At 45.4% G+C, this 16,588-nt stretch overlaps 2 protein-coding genes across 5 annotated transcripts in view; both read left to right on the top strand.

The window, feature by feature from the left end:
* The window catches only part of LOC144947740 (uncharacterized), a 29,273-nt gene extending 16,294 nt beyond the window's left edge, over positions 1 to 12,979 (top strand). The window contains exons 5-7 of the mRNA XM_078877075.1: positions 1,385 to 1,480; positions 3,840 to 4,109; positions 6,387 to 12,979. Of these exons, the coding sequence (XP_078733201.1) occupies positions 1,385 to 1,480; positions 3,840 to 4,109; positions 6,387 to 7,024 (1,004 nt within the window). The 3' untranslated portion in view covers positions 7,025 to 12,979. The remainder of the gene's footprint in view (positions 1 to 1,384; positions 1,481 to 3,839; positions 4,110 to 6,386) is intronic.
* A 1,404-nt stretch (positions 12,980 to 14,383) lies between these two features.
* The window catches only part of EPS15L1 (epidermal growth factor receptor pathway substrate 15 like 1), a 111,009-nt gene continuing 108,804 nt past the window's right edge, over positions 14,384 to 16,588 (top strand). For all 4 annotated transcript variants that reach the window (XR_013640087.1, XM_078877073.1, XM_078877072.1 and 1 more), the window contains exon 1: positions 14,384 to 14,475. Coding sequence is in view for 3 of the 4 variants with exons in the window: in XM_078877073.1 (XP_078733199.1) it covers positions 14,449 to 14,475 (27 nt within the window). In the remaining variant the exon portion in view is untranslated. The remainder of the gene's footprint in view (positions 14,476 to 16,588) is intronic.

Below are 16,588 nucleotides of genomic sequence, written 5' to 3'. Positions count from 1 at the left end.
CTCTTTCATTCACTCTCTATTCTCCACAACAACACTCATGATTGTCGTGTTGTGTAATACATAAGCTCGCGACGAACGAGGACCCATACCTTAAAGAGAGGTTCCCCATCCATAACATCTGGCATCGCTACCAGCATTGGTTCAAGCCAGTCTGACTGCTGATGAGGGGCTGTTTTTCGAAACACATCCAGAGTTTGCTCATGTTGAACCAATGTCGGTGAAACGATGCATTCCAAGCCTTTTTGGTTGATAGATTGTATCAAATGACCTTTATTTTGTTATGTGCATATGAAGGAGACATATCGTCTGCTTCTTTATTTCACGACTTATATTCTGTACAACAACACCAATGATTATTTGTATTTCATTCAGAATTGTCACTCCCTTTCATTTGAGTGTTTGGCCAATTCTGCAATGAATACATTTACACGCATGAGGAAAGCAGCATACGTGTAAAATAGCCTTGCGTAAAAGGGGTTGACACTAAATGAGCCGTGCACAGAGGTCAGAAATACATTTGCTGTACTTGCTAAAATCGGTCACCTCGAAGCCCAGCAGTTTGAAAGTGTCACAGCCTAATGTAGAATAAACTAACCTTGCTTCAAAGCATCGGATTACAAGCGTTTAGCACCACACGCATCACACATGCGTACATGAATAGACGTATGGACATATATATATTTTTTTCCTTTTGTTCAAATATTAATGTCTCCCAACGTGAGTATCTACATATTCTAGATTTTACGTTTTCGTGACTGCAGGGATCCATACTCTTTGGTTCTTTCGGTAAAGTCACGTAGGAATAAAATAAATTAAATCACGACGTTTTGGGCGCAATACACCTAATGACGGATGCTTGTGTTGCGCCCGAAACGTCGTGATTTAATTTATTTTATACCTACGTGACTTTACGGAAAGAACCAAAGAGTATCTACAAAGTTTGGTGTGTGTATAGCTGTCGCTAAGCTCATTGGTCTAAATATCTAGCAGCTTTTAAAACGATGTTCACGCATTAATGATTCATGAGTCAACTAACGCACCTGACGGCTTGCGTTGCCGTTCACATGCAAATGTATTCAAAATGAATATACCTTGCAAATTATTCCAAATGAGGGCATTTATGTGAGTAATGCACACCTTGGGAATTAAAGCAAACGCTGAGATTATTTATAATTTTTCATTACACTTTTCTGAATCAACATGCTGGGTAATTTTCTCTTTATGGGTACAGGTGTGTGTGTGTTTTTCTCCCTCGCAAAAGATGCACACCGACTCCTCTCAGTGGGCTGTCACCCCATTAAACAAGTTAAATACCGGCGCTGGTTGTTTTTTGGTTTGTTATTGACGACGCACTGCGTGGTGGTGCTGTGGTGCTGAATAACAGAGCAGGGCAATGTGGACAGCGGCGTCGCATTGGATGGGGAGAACAAGAGCAGAATGTGGATGGCCGTGAAGCAGGAAAGGAACGCCACCTGTGACGGTAGGTTTTGCACAGCTCGTTGTGTTGACCCTTACTATTTTTGTTTAATATTTTTGTTTATTTTACCAGGTAAGGCCACACTGAGCTACGTAGCTCTTTTTCGGAAGCGACTTGGCCATCACCAGAGGTCGCAAACGGGTTTTGATTCCTTACCCGTACCCGGCCGCACCAGGGTCGCAAACGGGTACCCGTACCCGGCCGTACCCGTACCCTACCCGTACCCGGTCGGGTACGGGTAGGGTACGGGTATCGGGTACCTGATTGTGACCTCTGGGATGAAGCCATGTTGCAGGCGTGGGTGGGTTGATTCTAGGAACTTGAATTGTGAGAAGAGACAAGACGTTGGGAAATGAGTGACAAACGGTTACTCACCAGTGACTCACCATCTACCCGTACCCGTATCCGGCCGCACCAGGGTCACAAACGGGTACCCGTACCCGGCTAGGTACGGGTAGCCGTGTATCGGGTAGGGTACAGGTATCGGGTACCCGGTTGCGCGACCTCTGGCCATCACTAATTATTGCTCGGCGAAAGTGGCATATCACGTGGACATTTATAGCAGCCAAATACTCTTAAATGTCCTTTGATTGTAAATGTGGAGGGAAAAACCGGAGGACCCGGAGAAAAATTCACCTGACTGCTGTCGGAAAGACATTTGGACGCTGTCTCTCCGACAGCTCTGTTTCTTCACCTGAGGACGGCTGCTTGCGTTGTGGCCGAAACGTCGTGAGAATTTTATTTTATTATGTTTGATATTTTTATTATTTTATTATTTCCCTTCTACGTGACTTTACCGAAAGAACCAAGAATATTCTTTAAATTTCCACTTGACAAGCCGCTCCGTTCAGCTACCATTTGCGGCCAGGTTGCTTCTGAAAAAGAGCAATATAGCTCAGTTGGCCTTACATGGGATTTTTAAAAAGTCAAGTTTATTATTTTTAATGATTGGCTTACCTTTTCTATACTTTGCACTCCTATCGTGTTTTTAAAATTTGTTTTTGTAACTTTCTGACCCGCCCCTACTGGAGATCTGTGAAAAAAACAGCCGTACAGCTCATCGGATTTCTGCAGGATAAATAAAGATTCTAACCCGGAGATCTCACACTGCCATTCTATGTGTGGCTCGAGAAAGTCCGTGCTCAATTGTGGTTGCGCCACTTCTAAAGTGGGTGTTATGCCGTATCATGTTGCTGGGGGAAGACAGCTCTCATTCCTCTGTCCACAAACTCACAACAATATCAAAGTCCATTATAGAGTTGTTTTGGTTAGATCGCGTAATTATAAATGTGTTGTTAAACCCGTCGCCACCCAACACAGCCAATTAGTAATGACAGCTAGCAGCATCAGGCAGACAGCCAGAGCTGTGGAGGAATCCTCAATCAGGTACAAGGCCAGAGTGGTGGGGGGGGGGGGTTAATCTCTGCATCTAAATTACACATTGATATTTACGTGATCGAACCCAAAAACCTCTTATATGGATAATATTGGCAAAAGCCTACTGTTTAAATATCACAAGTTCAGGGGTGGATGGCGGGTGGGTGGGGGGGTGCGAGGGGGTGGGTGGAGGCGGAGGAAATAAAGAGAACTCCAGTTTTCCGTCACGTGTTCTCTTAAAATCTGGAGATTTAATGTTTCTAATAAATTAGTTCAGAATAGCTCAAAGACCTTTGTCATTTCACAGCCGGATGAAGGTCTCTTCATGCTGTGTCCGTTATGAGGGGTGGGGGTCCATGCTTTTCCATGCTGTTGAGTGCAGGTTGGTGAAGGGGGCTCCCAGGGCCGATTCAAATAATCGTTTGCTGCTTATGTTAGTTGTAGCAGGGAGTCAGTCAAGTTTCTATGCTCAATGCAATTTGATAACCACTGCACCACTGCTTAGCATGCATTTGCAGTGAAAACGATTTCACTGAACGATTTTTTATTTTACCAGGTAAGGCCCACTGAGCTATGTAGCTCTTTCTCAGAGGTGATCTGGCCATCATATTTTAGCTCAACGAAGTGGCTTATCACGTGGTCATTTATAGCAGCCATATACTCTTCACACCATGTTTCTAAACGTGGAAGGAATAACCGGAGGACCTGGAGAAAAATTCAGGCAAACACGGGGAGAGAGACGCAAACTCCAAATATACAGGCGTCAGGGTCGGGATCGAACCTACGACCACTCCTGGACACCAGACCACCAGACGAGGAGGTTAACATCTCGCCACCATGGCGCCCCCCACTGACTAGTGCGGTAAAGACATGGCCAAAGAACCCAGAAGTGACCTGGCCGCAAATGGTAGCTCAACGAAGTAGCCTATCATTGCAAACAAATGCTTTTAACAGTAATGGCGGGGTGTGCTTATTTCCCCTGCAGACTGGTCCAGGGGCACGGAGGGTGGCTGGGATGCCCATGGGATGGACGATTACCATCAGCAGCAGCAGCACCACGAGCAGCAACAGCAACAGCACCAGCAGGCACACGACGGCGCAGAGGGGTTTGTGGCAGCGGAGGCGACCGACCCGTCCATCAGCACATTGGACTGGCGGAAGATCTACGAGAGGAACCGCATGGCGGGACACCAGCAGCAGCGGAACAGGAGGTCTGGGATGACGGCGGCGTACAGGAAGAAGGGGCTAACTGCAGGTGGGGGCCCAGTCTCTCACTAGGGACAGCTGCCGTTGACTTTCACAAAGTGGTATTTTTATTTTATTGACTCAGAGCCATGAAGAGTTCAGTTGATCCCCCCCCCCCCCCCCCCCGACTGAAATTTGAACTTTTGAAGGCTTTGAAAGTCTCCGTTGATGTAATTTGTGAGGGTAGGTTATTTTTGAGCAACAGCGTGCAACCTTGTTGTCGGTCCACTGCGAGAGGAGGGCCCTCCCCACACCATGCGACTCGTGGGGATCGTTTGAGCGTACTGCACCCTTGCTGGTCAGTGAACGTGTCGGGAGCATATAGATGTGGGAGCTTAGAAATCACAGAACAACAATGGATAATGCAGTGTTTCCCTCTTCTGCCCATCATATCTCCCCCGCAGTAGCCCTATGTTCGATGCATTCGCCCATCCAAGCACTATCCAGGCTCAATATTGCTTCGCGTCTGAAATCTTGACGAGATCGGACAAATTTACGGGTTATTTGGTCGTCATCATATTAACATATTATTGATAGGTTTTATATTGTATCCCTAATTGGAGTGTAATAAATTAACAATGTTGGGAGGGTACTTTTTCGATAAAAAACAAGACGGTTAACAATTTACGAGAAGGTAAAAACTAACATGTCAAAAGTAATTTAGATTTGGATTTTATTTATTTCAGGAGGAAGGACCCAATGAGCTGTGTTAGGCTCTCATTTCATGGGTGTCCTGATATTGCAAAGAGCTTTGGGCTGTGCCTTGACTCTTTTCAAAGCACTTGGTTAGGAATTGGCTAAACCTTCCAGAGGAGAGCCCTCCCAGGACCAGCTGTGATGCTTGGCGATTCTTTCCTGAGTAGTGCCCACGTTATTTTATTCAATCCTACTCCTATTTCCTCGTATTTTTCTTTTTTATCTTGTTTCGTCAAACAGTAAAAATAAGCCTTTAAATTATGACAACTCCCTCGAAGCACCGATTAACAAAGCAGATGACTCGGGGTGTCCTGATCCACATTCTTGATGCTTTCATAGATAGCAATGTTCATTTTATGGACAGATTTAATGACCAGAATACAGTGAAACCTTGGATTGCGAGCATAATTCGTTCCGGAAACGTGCTCGTAATCCAAAGCACTCGTATATCAAAGCGAATTTCCCCATAAGAAATAATGAAAACTCAGATGATGCGTTCCACAACCCAAAAATATTCATATAAAAATGATCAATACAAAATACTGCACCTTTTAATATTTTTATTTAAATTTAATATAAAGTAATCAAATGTATTAATTACATTTAATCGTGGCTGGTGTGAGGGAGACGAGAGAGAGGAGGAGGGGGCCATTGTTGCAGTACAGTTACTAAAGAACAGTCACTACACTTGGACACAAAATAGAAAAATGCTTTACGCACACACACGTGGTCACACAACACTGTAGTAAACAGTATACGCTCACACGGATGTTGACTATACGAGTGAGGCACGCCGACTCAGACCGAGCATGGGAGATAATTACCCACAATCCCGCAGCGAGAGAGAGAGAAGAACCATTGGCTCAGTTGTGATCACGTGACGCTCGGCAGACAAAGCGTATACTGTACGTACTGCTCGTATTGCAAGACCTCGCTCGTTTATCAAATAATTATTTATTTAAAACATTTGCTCGTCTTGCATTACACTCGCAGACCAAGTTACTCGCAATCCAAGGTTTCACTGTATCAACAAAACGCTTTTTATTTTAATTCAAGTCAATGATAACTACGAATGGACAAAAAGCAAACGTGATGACCAGGGCCGTCCATAAGGAGGGGACTGGGCTCGGGGCAAAGCACACTGTGTGGGCCCCCCAACGCCTTCAAACTAAACCAGAAGTATTACATCGGACACCGTGACGTGGAAGCGAGGGGGTGCCCCGAAGCGCAGGGCCCGGGGCAGTAGCATGTCCGACTGACAAGGTGAAATTGACGAGTCTGAATGACCACGCAGATGGAGATAATGTTGTAACCTTATTGTAGACTGCTGTGACAGTGGAAGATTGAAACTGGTCATTGGTTGTATATATCAAATTTACTGAGTTTATCAATTGTCTGACCTGATAGAATTGTGAAGGGGGGGGGGGGGATTGCCACGCTCCTTACGCCAACATTTAATCACTAAGAATGTTTTGACTAAATGTTTGACTGCATTGGTCTACTATTCAATTAAATCCAAAAACTACGACTCGGCAAGTTCCACATGTTGTCTTGAAACAAAAACGCCTACTAAACTAACACTGCCTCACAGGCGCCAGCAGCGAGGATACGAAGGGTCGGCAGTTCCGCGCGGTCTCGGGCGACCTCCACGACTCGTCGGTGCAGAGCTACGAGTCGTACGACGACGGCTTCCAGCCACACGAGGAGCAAAACTTCTCGGAGGGGGGCGACGAGACGTGGCCGCTGCGGGATGACCGGAACTCTTCTTGTGCCATCGCGCAGCAGCTGAAGGAGCAGCAGGCGGGCGGCGACGACGGCGGCGGCGATGACGGCGGCGGCAACGGCGCTGGTTTCGGCGTCGAGCACCTGGCGCTGTGTTTCCCCAGCGGCTCGATGGACGACAAGCCATTCCGCTGCGAGGAGTGCGGCAAGACGTTCCGGCAGAGCCACCACCTGCGCGTGCACCGGCGCAAGCACACGGGCGAGAAGCCGTACTCGTGCGACACGTGCGGAAAGCGCTTTGCGCAGTCGGCGCACTTGGTGACACACCGGCGGATGCACACGGGCGAGCGGCCTTACATCTGCATGGTGTGCGGCAAGGGGTTCGCACAGTCGTCACACCTCACCTTGCATCGCCGCAAGCACATCATGGACGGCATCCGCGCGTCGGCTGACAACGTGGTCGGCCATCAGATCATCGACCTGGATCCGTCCATCATCATCGAATAGTTGTCGGAGAGTTATTTAAAGAGTAACGGGCGAGGAGGGAATTATAAAGGAAAAGCCAACGTTATATGTTTTTGTCGTCCTGTTACGTCGTAGTATACGAGAAACTCTGACTGGGGAATTTTTTGTAAAGCTGGCAAACTGTTGATGGAGGAGGATAAAACTCCCCACCCTGCATTGGTGTGTTGTTCAGCGTGAAACTGGTTTAAATAATTCACAGAATTAAATAGTCCTAAAGTGGTAATATATCCAACTACCTTCCAGTATATTGGTCAATGACGAAAATGTTTTACTTTGTTGAAAATGTAAGATGTCTAAGGAGTCTGTAAGGGTTTGGAATCCAGGTTCAAGAGGTCGTCGGTCAATACGACCGTGCGACTTGAGTGTGTTTTATTTGTTACAAAATGGTGCATCATTCCATTTACTCTATTTTTTTTCCCATGTGATAGTTTGTTTAAAGTAAAAGAACCGAGAATCAAAAATATTACTTAACTTTCCAGGCACATTTTTACTGAAGATACAAAAACTACTAACATGTATCTGATTATGGCGTTTTTTTTAGAGAGTGCGTGTATGGAGTTCATAACGACAAGGGTGGGTTCATGTGCATGGGTGCCATATCAGATGGTTTTACAACCTCAATGGCTCGAATGGAGCTGTTTCTATATATGGCAGCCACTGCTTGCAGGTGCAGCAGTCACTCAGTAACCAGTCAGAGCTCTCACTCCAGTCTTTGCAAGCCCTGCCCATATCCAAATCTGCCAATATATATCGATGCTGATCAAGAACCATTTCGCTCCTTATTAATAGTGAGGATCAAAATTTCAAGTGTCTTTGGGTGGTGTGTATCTCCTTTTGGTGGTACGGAGAGAGCGGTGGGGATTTCTGTATTTGCCTATTATAAATTTCCACGTGATAAGCCGTTTCGTTGGGCTGTCATTTGTGAAAGACAGGTCGCTTCTGAAAAAGAGCTATACTGCTCCCTGGGCCTTACCTTGTAAAATAAAAAAATGTTTAGTTGATGTGCTCCCGCCACTGCAAGTGACAAAGCCTCCACTAGAGGGAGCTTCTATATAAAGTGCTATACTCCGTCCCATCTGGAGGATACATTTACTTTAAAATGAAAGGTTTTTTTATCAAGGCATTTAGGATTTTTTTTAAGCGCGTGAGTACCTTTCAATGTTCTACCACAGTGGTGATGTAGGGAAACCTAAAAATAATGTTTTAAGTCACTGCCATAGACAAGCTAATTTGTTGTAGCCGGATGTGAAGACTGGAATATGAGCAATTCACGTAACATTGGTAAAGTATTGAAAACTCCAGTGGAATAAACATGACTGTATTCTCTGATGTTGAATCTATAATTTGGCAAAAACTGAAACTTAATTTTTAGCCAATAAGGGAAACTCAATCACCTTGAATGTGCCCAATCTTCAAATGTCAAAAGCTAAGCACAACTGAGCCTGAATGGTGCTTGAGTGGCTGAACACCATGCAACATCTTCTGCAGAACTACATTGTCAGGAGAGGGCAGTGCAGTTAAAAAGTTGCACTGTACTATGCTACCACGTCTATGCTCCCCATCTTTGCCACGCCACAATTTGTCAGCATGGTGAAGTGTGGTCAAACACCACTCACGTCCTGCACAGCTTGGATAGGCCCTCATTCAGCAGTGGATTGGTAAGAGTGGGCCCCCACGGTGGTGAGATGTTAACTGCCTTGCCTGGTATATAGGAGGTTGTGGGTTCAATCCCGACCCTGATGCCTGCTGTATATTTGGAGTTTGCACGTTCTCCCTGTGGTGGCGTGCATTTTCTCCATGTCCTCCACATTTAGAATCAACACGCTTCAGAGTATTTGGATATTATACATTTCCATGCGACGATATAATCCACTTAATTGAGCTATCATTTGTGATAGCCAGGTCACTTTTGAAAAAGAGCTATGTAGCTCAGTGGGCCTTACCTGGTAAAAACAATTGTAAAAATAGTAAGAGCTGCACTAGTTCATGCAAGGAATCACCAAAATACAAGATAATCCTTCAGCGTTTTTGTGCAGCACTTTGTTTCATCAGCCCAAACTGAATCCAGTTGTTGGGTCCTAAGTATGAGGTCACATTCTGCAATGCAATGGCCAGCCAAGAATCACAATTGAAAGCATTGTTTTTAGGTTGCGTGGGTTTTCATTTTAAAATGAAAGTAACGTGTGAAAAAGAGTATTTATGTAACTTAAAATTGTATTCGTTTAATAGTTAAAATGGTTGTGCATCAGCATCACCAATTCAATGATACAAGTATTTGCTTTGTGTGAAAAACAAGTTCCACAGAGAAATATCCATGGAAATGTTCATCTTTTAACATCTTTATTTTCACTTTACCAACATTAAATGGGCAAATTTGCAACTCGCCGGCTATGTTTGCTATGCAAGTTTGTGAGGGGGTTTGGTAAACCAATATTGAAGTGCAGCTATAATTAGTGTTAATTTGTGGAAATATTAGGTTTCCGAGGATTGGTGGTGTGAAGTATGGTATTGTGTTAATGGGAAGTTTGGTTGTAACGTGCCACATTTGCAGTTAAGTGATCTTGAATATCCTGAGACTTCATAAGCAGAGTCTGCAGCATTCATTATTAACATTCCAAGTTTTAATTACGCGGCTAACCTAAGGTCCGACTGGTACAAACAGATGTGAGTGTGTGACATTCTTAAATATGAGTTGGTTGGCTGGGGACAGGCATTGTGTTTTTAGTCTCGATTAAAGCAAAATGTGTAATAAAAACATTTGCAATGGACGCATCAAGACACTTTGACCAGTTGCTACACTCAACTCACAGTGGAATGCAGGACGGTAAACCTTTTTTTCACTGTACAACCAGGCCTCGCTTGTGCCGTGTCGAGCCATCCCGGAGCACCTTAGGAGTCGCCAGGTAGTCTCCTCCCACCGCAGAGTACAAATGGTGGTGTCGCCATCGCACGTTCACGTGTGCTGACATGTAAAGTAGGACAAAAAATAATTTAACCCTCTCTTTACCCCCTTCCGCTTCTGGCTCTGCTTAACCCAGAGCCGGATTCAGATGTCTCGTGAAGGGCCAGAGTTTCATGCTTTGTTTTTGACTCAGTACTGCAAATAGCGAGTGGGGAAAAACCAACAACTTGTGAGGGTCATGCACTGGCACGGCTTGGATGTGCCAATGGAAAGGGTTTGTGATGACATTTTTCCTCAGTCACATTGAACAGGGCTGGCTCTGCTGGAACTGGTGGGCTGGGTCCAAACGTCTTCATTGCCCCACAGCAGTCTTCCCGGGCCGAGGGTAGCATCCCTGTCCTCGGATCCTGTTGAGAAACCCAAGCCCCACAAGTTTTTACTTGCTTGGCTCAACGCAAGAACCACTCGTGATGTCACGGGGTCATCGAGTAAGCAGAAGGCACGCACCGTAACTTCGGTTCAACTTCCTTGCATATATTTTTTGCTAATAGTAACGGAAAATGTTGTCATGCTTAAATTACCCGACCTCTTGTCCAAGCCTCATTAAACTTTGTATAATTTTTGTTAAAAGATAATTTTCTGATCACACTCTCTGGCCACGCAGAGTTAAATGGAGGATGGAGCAATAGGGTCAGGTCCACAGAGCCTCGTGGAGTGCGGAGAGACAGACCTGGGTCCTATTGATGATCCAATATCAAAATTCGTGCATTCCCAGCACGGCAGAGCTCTGTTCCCAGTGGTCATGAAAATGGTGCAATAGCTTCTCATAGCAATTTGTGTTCTAACTGGGAATAGAATCACAAGTGTTTCTTTGGTGTCCTCAAACCTTGATCTCTTGAGACAAAGCTTCCAGACACTTTATCTTTTCCCACCGTGCAACCAATGCCGCGTCAGGGGGCCATGCTGATTCCATCTGGCGCCAATGTAGGCGGTACCAGGTTGAAAATGTCAGGAACCCCACATGTGGCCCTGCTTGATCCTGAGCCAGATTCGGATGTCTCGAGGCCAGGTTCTCATACGTCCAGTTCCGCCATGACCTGGCCAAATATCCAGTTGCGAGAGGGGGGGGGGGGGGAGAAACATCTCGTACCGTGAGGGGAACCCGTGTTGGCCTTGGCTTGGAAGTTGCCAGTATAAACAAGAGGTGTGTGGCTTCACGTTACCATTGGTTGTATTATTCGTAGGTGGCCTCGGCTATTGACTGATCGTACCGGCAGACAAGGTGCTAACCACGTTATGCTGCTGTGTGGCCACGTCTATCCAAAACACACGAGAAAGGACACCAAAACTCACGACAGTCATTTAAGCCTCATGAAGCCTTCACCGTGATTTTTTTCCACGAGCTTCAACCAACACGGTGGAGATAACCGCCAAGCTAAATGGCCCTCCGCCAGTGTGTGTGATTCATGCTCTGCATCAATTATTCACAGATTTCCATTAATGTGGAAGAAAGCATATCTGACCTGGCAGTCTCCCATTCAGTATCATGAGTGTTATTGGTTATTGGGTTATGGCTCATACAAATAACTGAAATGCAATATTTAGATACATTGTTTTTTTTAGGCCAGGCTACACTACACTACCACCACCTCCGTGAAAACAGTACTGAATCTGGTGTGAGAGAATCGTTATCAATGGGCCACTTCCCTTAACGCCACGACCAAATGCACTCCTCACTTTCATCGCTGCCAAATGTTAACGATCTTCATGGCGAATTAACGGTGTGGGTGAATGCCCTCCACGCTGTTTGTCAGTTAAACGGGGCATATGCAGTTGTACCAGGACGAAAGGAGTCCTGCAGCGGAGGTGCGCAATACACCACACGCCTAAGCGACAGAGTTATTCGCGGTAGACTTGTAGGCTTAGAGCGTGAATTGAAGAAAGGCAAAGCACTGTGTCCTTGGACGGTGGTGGGAGAACCGTCCTGGTATTGCAGCATTTTCAGGTGATGGTATATATTTTGTTTTAATCGTGGAACATTATTTACATTGGCTGTACGAAAGGTAAAAGGTTGCACTATTTTGTTTGCTGGGTTTTTTTATTATCAGAAAGTTGTGTTTTTATACTACATGTTTTTTTTGTCAGTTTACCAAGGCAATATTGTTGTGATTTGAACAAAGACTCATGTATTGGCTTATTTGGTTACTCTGCCCTCCATTTGTCATAGATAGGTTTGACTGAACCCGAGCTTCGGCTGTAGAACTCATCACTAGGGAAGGAGGGGTGGAGCTGGTCACACGCAAGTTTGCTAAAATGTGCAATAACAGTAATTGTCTTTGGTAATTCACTGTGTAAAGCTCTTCCGATATGCTGTCAAACATCTTAATTTCCTGAAGAAGCCAAACAAAAGAGTATGCCAAGTAACGTGCGGTTACAACCCTAAAACGCATTTGGAGAGCTGTGACAGCACATCTGCGAAAACCCGACGTAGTGATATTTCGTTTGCATGATCCTGCACACTTGCGGGTGATTGACTCCGCACCCAGTCTGTAGAGGCAAGCAAATTAAGATGCGTATATTCTTTGGATTCTAAACACCCGTAAAGCCAAATAAGTATTAATAAGGCTTGAGTGCTTGTGAGTCATAAAATACGTATGGGATTAGGTGCACACAAATGCAAATTCATCTCCAGCATCAGTGTCAATGCTTACAACAAAATGTGTTAAATCCCCATCGACTTGACATTTAAACAATTGCAATTCTGCATTGTATATCCAGTAGTCAATGCTATTTTTTTTTCATAGAGTAGCAATCATCTTGTTTTTAAGCACATGGAATGAGAGTAAATATTGTATTTATAGCCTTAAGTACGATATGCCTTGGTTTATTTTGTAAGCCAAAATGCATCTTTTAACCTGCTAAGACGTGTACGGTGTCACTGCACAGTGAATGGCACATGGTGGAGAGGCGTGTGTGGGACGATCACAATTGTTGTCATGGACAAAAATAAGTGAAACGAATTTTTATTTCTTAATGTCATCTGTATGAAATTCAAAAACGAAATAAACGTGTGCTTTGTTTAAATTAGTCTACAGCCTTCTTTGTTCCTAGGTAAGTGCTAGTTTTTTGTTCAATTCTTATTGCATGTTTATTTTGGAAAGAGGTAGATATATTTTATTTAATCAACTAATTATTAAACGTAGGCTTTTAACAACATGAATTGTTTGCACATTGCATAAAGAACACTCTTGATTAAAAGTATTGGTACTTTACAAGGAATTCCTGGGTAAAATCTTACCCCCGATGCTGCGATTTGATAATTGGTAAGCATACAGCAGTATTGCCAATTTATTATATAATATTTAAAAAAGGATGCATCCCTAAAAGTTATTGTGCACGCCACTGCTCCTTAAGACGGCCTCTCCTGGAGGTATTTAGACAACCTTCCGTGCTGACCAGACACGTTCGTTTGCTGTTGCAGAGAATCGATGTTCCAATCCCGTCAGGACACCCTGGTTAATACACCGCGGGTGCATTAACCGTAAGACAATCGCCGTCCGCTTCACAAGTGTACGCCAAAGATCTCGTGAGCTCATTCACAGAGGAGTGACACATTACTCGCAAGTTATTTAATTGTCCCCTACTGCAAAAACACTAGGACCCTACATTCAGTCTGAAGACTTTAATGAGTCTTTCAGGGTAAAGAAGTGTAATGTTAATACTACCAATTAGTAGAGTTGACGGTGTTACAGTTAGAGATGTGTTTGGTTCACGTCCAAAGTCAATTTATGTCGTGTAGCTTTTTAGGATTACAAATTAAATATGGCTTCATCTTCTTGGTTCTTTCGGTAAAGTCACGTAGAAGGGAAATAATAAAATAATAAAAATAAAACAGTAAAATACAATTCTCACGATGTTTCGGCCACAACGCAAGCAGCCGTCCTCAGGTGAAAAACAGGGCTGTTGGAAAGACAGCGTCCGAATGAACACCACCAAGCTTGGCAGCGTATATTTAAGCTGGGTTAGAGGAGGAGAGCGCCTTGACAAAGGAATTTACATACCAACAGAGGAATTTAGCATATTTATATAAAATGCAGATATGGGATTAGTCACTACTTGTGGAATGTGTAGGTGGTGGGGGGATCTCAAAGTCATATTATGCTCGTGCATTATGTAGGATTAGCAGTAATAAAGGGAGGAAGTAGGATTAGCAGTAATAAAGGGAGGGACATTTTAATAGTAAGGAGCTGCAGCAGCCAAACCACCACGTGGCCAAAACGTCGTGAATATTGTATTTTATTGTTTTATTTTTATTATTTCCCTTCTACGTGACTTTACCGAAAGAACCAAGAAGATGAATCCCTGCAGTCACGAAAGCTTTAAATCGAAATTTAAATGTCTAGTTTGAGTCCGAATTCGTGACCCACTCGAGGTTTCACTGGTGCCACATTCCACGCCCACAGTGGCGCCGCGCGGCATTGTGGGTCTCCGCGCATCCACAGCCATGGCCGCGTCTCTGTCGCTCACCCAGGTCAGTGCCACTTCGCCTTTCACTTCTCCTCACCGCGTTACTCCACCACCTCCAAACTTTCACCGGCGAGCTCGACGCGGCTGCCGCGTCGGTTCGTGCCCGCGGACTCCGCGCGTCACTTGCCGCGTTCGTCTCTCCGCGACGCTCGCCGCGGTGCCCAGCTAGGCCCCGATGTCGACACCGGTCTTGCCTAGTTTGTCCTACCGGGATCACACGGCCCTCGGGCGGGTCGCGGATGCCGGGCGAGGTTGGTGTCTCTCAGCGTCGAAGCAAGGACATTTAAAAAATAAAGTGATGCAAATGTAAAGTGTTTACTAAAAAAAAACACTGAGAATATTTATTCGTGACTTTGCACGTACCAACAATCTTTGGTTATGGTTAAGTTTTGTTGTTAGATTAATGTGTTGTAATAATCGGCAGTGTACTGTATGCTGGTGCGATGTACTGTACGTCAGACTGAATCTGTAATAATCGCCAGCCACGTTCTATCCACTGCTGGATGAAGGTCTCCGCCCGACGCTTTCGCCGAGCCTCACGCCCCAGTGTTTGCAGCCTTCCCACCCTCACTCGTGCAGCTCCGTGAAGTGATATTGTCGCTCCACCTTCCTCGGTGGGCGTCCTGTAGGACGATATCCCTCCTTTGGCTTGCCTATCCGTCCATCGGTCATCTCCACTCCTCTACCTGGAACCCATAGGATCTCTCCCGTCCTCTCGGGCTGGGATGGCCGAGTGGACGCGACATCTCTCCCATGCCTGTCATTAGCGCCGCGGTGGCGAGAAGTTAACGACCTCTCCTGGTGTGGAGGTGATCGTGGGTTCGATCCCTTGACGCCTGCTGGATGTTCGGAGTTTACGTGGTTCGCTCTTCATCGTGGTCCCGTGGATGTTTCTCCGGGTCGTACGGTTTCTCCCCTGCACATTTAGAATGAGTAAGATAAACGCCACTTGGTTGAGCTATCGTTTGTGGCCAGGTCGCTTCCGAAAAAGAGCTGTACAGATCGGTGGGCATTACCAGGTAAAATAAATATAGTTGAGTACTGTAGTTGCTTAGTTTCTGGCACTCGTCTGGGACATAATCCATCCCCGTCCAGCAAAGCCCAGTTAAATAGGCTGCATGTCACGGCGGTATACTGTATTAATATCGTTACGACTTTAAGTGCTACAGTTTTGAGAGCAGTGTGAGCGCTAATATTCAAATACTGTAGTCGTGTTAATATTAAAGTTGAGACACAACGCAGTTGCCTACCTGGGTTGTTGTCAGCAGTTGTCCAACGCGAGTTTGCAGTCGTTAAGTGAAAAAAACCCACAAATGAATTTAAGACGGTGGCTCTCAACCTTGTGTTGGCGCTGTGGCGCCCCAATCAACCGTCCCCCGCGCCTCCCACGCCACACCACACACGCTCGGAGTGTTTTGTCGCCTGCGTTGTGGCATTGATTGTTCCCAGGCGCACGGTCGGACACATTCAGCGCTGCGTGTCCACGCAGCAGTCCGCGCCGCCAACCTCTGACCAGCTTCGAGCCTGTGCCCCACCCTGTTGTAATTGAGAAACCGCACGAGATGTATATATACAGTCTATTCATTTATCAGATGATACGATCTCAAGGTACGCCTATCATTCAGTTGTTTGTTTAGGTTGGACGGTTGGGGGAATGTGATCGGTGGTTCAGGGGTTTAGAGAGGGGGCGGGGGTTCGTTTTTAGGGGTTTAGAGTTCAGGTTTAGAGTTAGGGGATTCGCTGGTTAGGGTGTAAGGGGTTTAGGGGTTAGGGCTTTATGGGATTAGGGGTAGCAGTAAGTTACCCAACGCTGCTTTCCACAAACGAGCAGAGACTACTCGTAGTGGCCTCAGAGTTATGGTGAAGGGCGTAGCAGTTATAGCACACCGATGACGGTACTCCCATCCGTGTAAGTCACTCGATGCTGATGCCACTAACCGACATGCCTGCCGCAACGCCCGGCTGTGATTGTCAAGTTAGTTGTTTTGTTCATCGTTAATGAATCCACAAATTCGTGTTGACAGCTCCGGACACAGCCCTGTTTACTTTACTTTTTCTGCAAGGTAAGGGATGTTTGTTTACGTTACGACTTCCTTTGTAGCGTTTTAAGTAATCTA

The sequence above is a fragment of the Lampetra fluviatilis genome, chromosome 46, assembly GCF_964198595.1.
Source record: "Lampetra fluviatilis chromosome 46, kcLamFluv1.1, whole genome shotgun sequence".
NCBI lineage: Eukaryota > Metazoa > Chordata > Hyperoartia > Petromyzontiformes > Petromyzontidae > Lampetra > Lampetra fluviatilis.
This window is presented reverse-complemented; position numbering and strand designations above follow the sequence as displayed.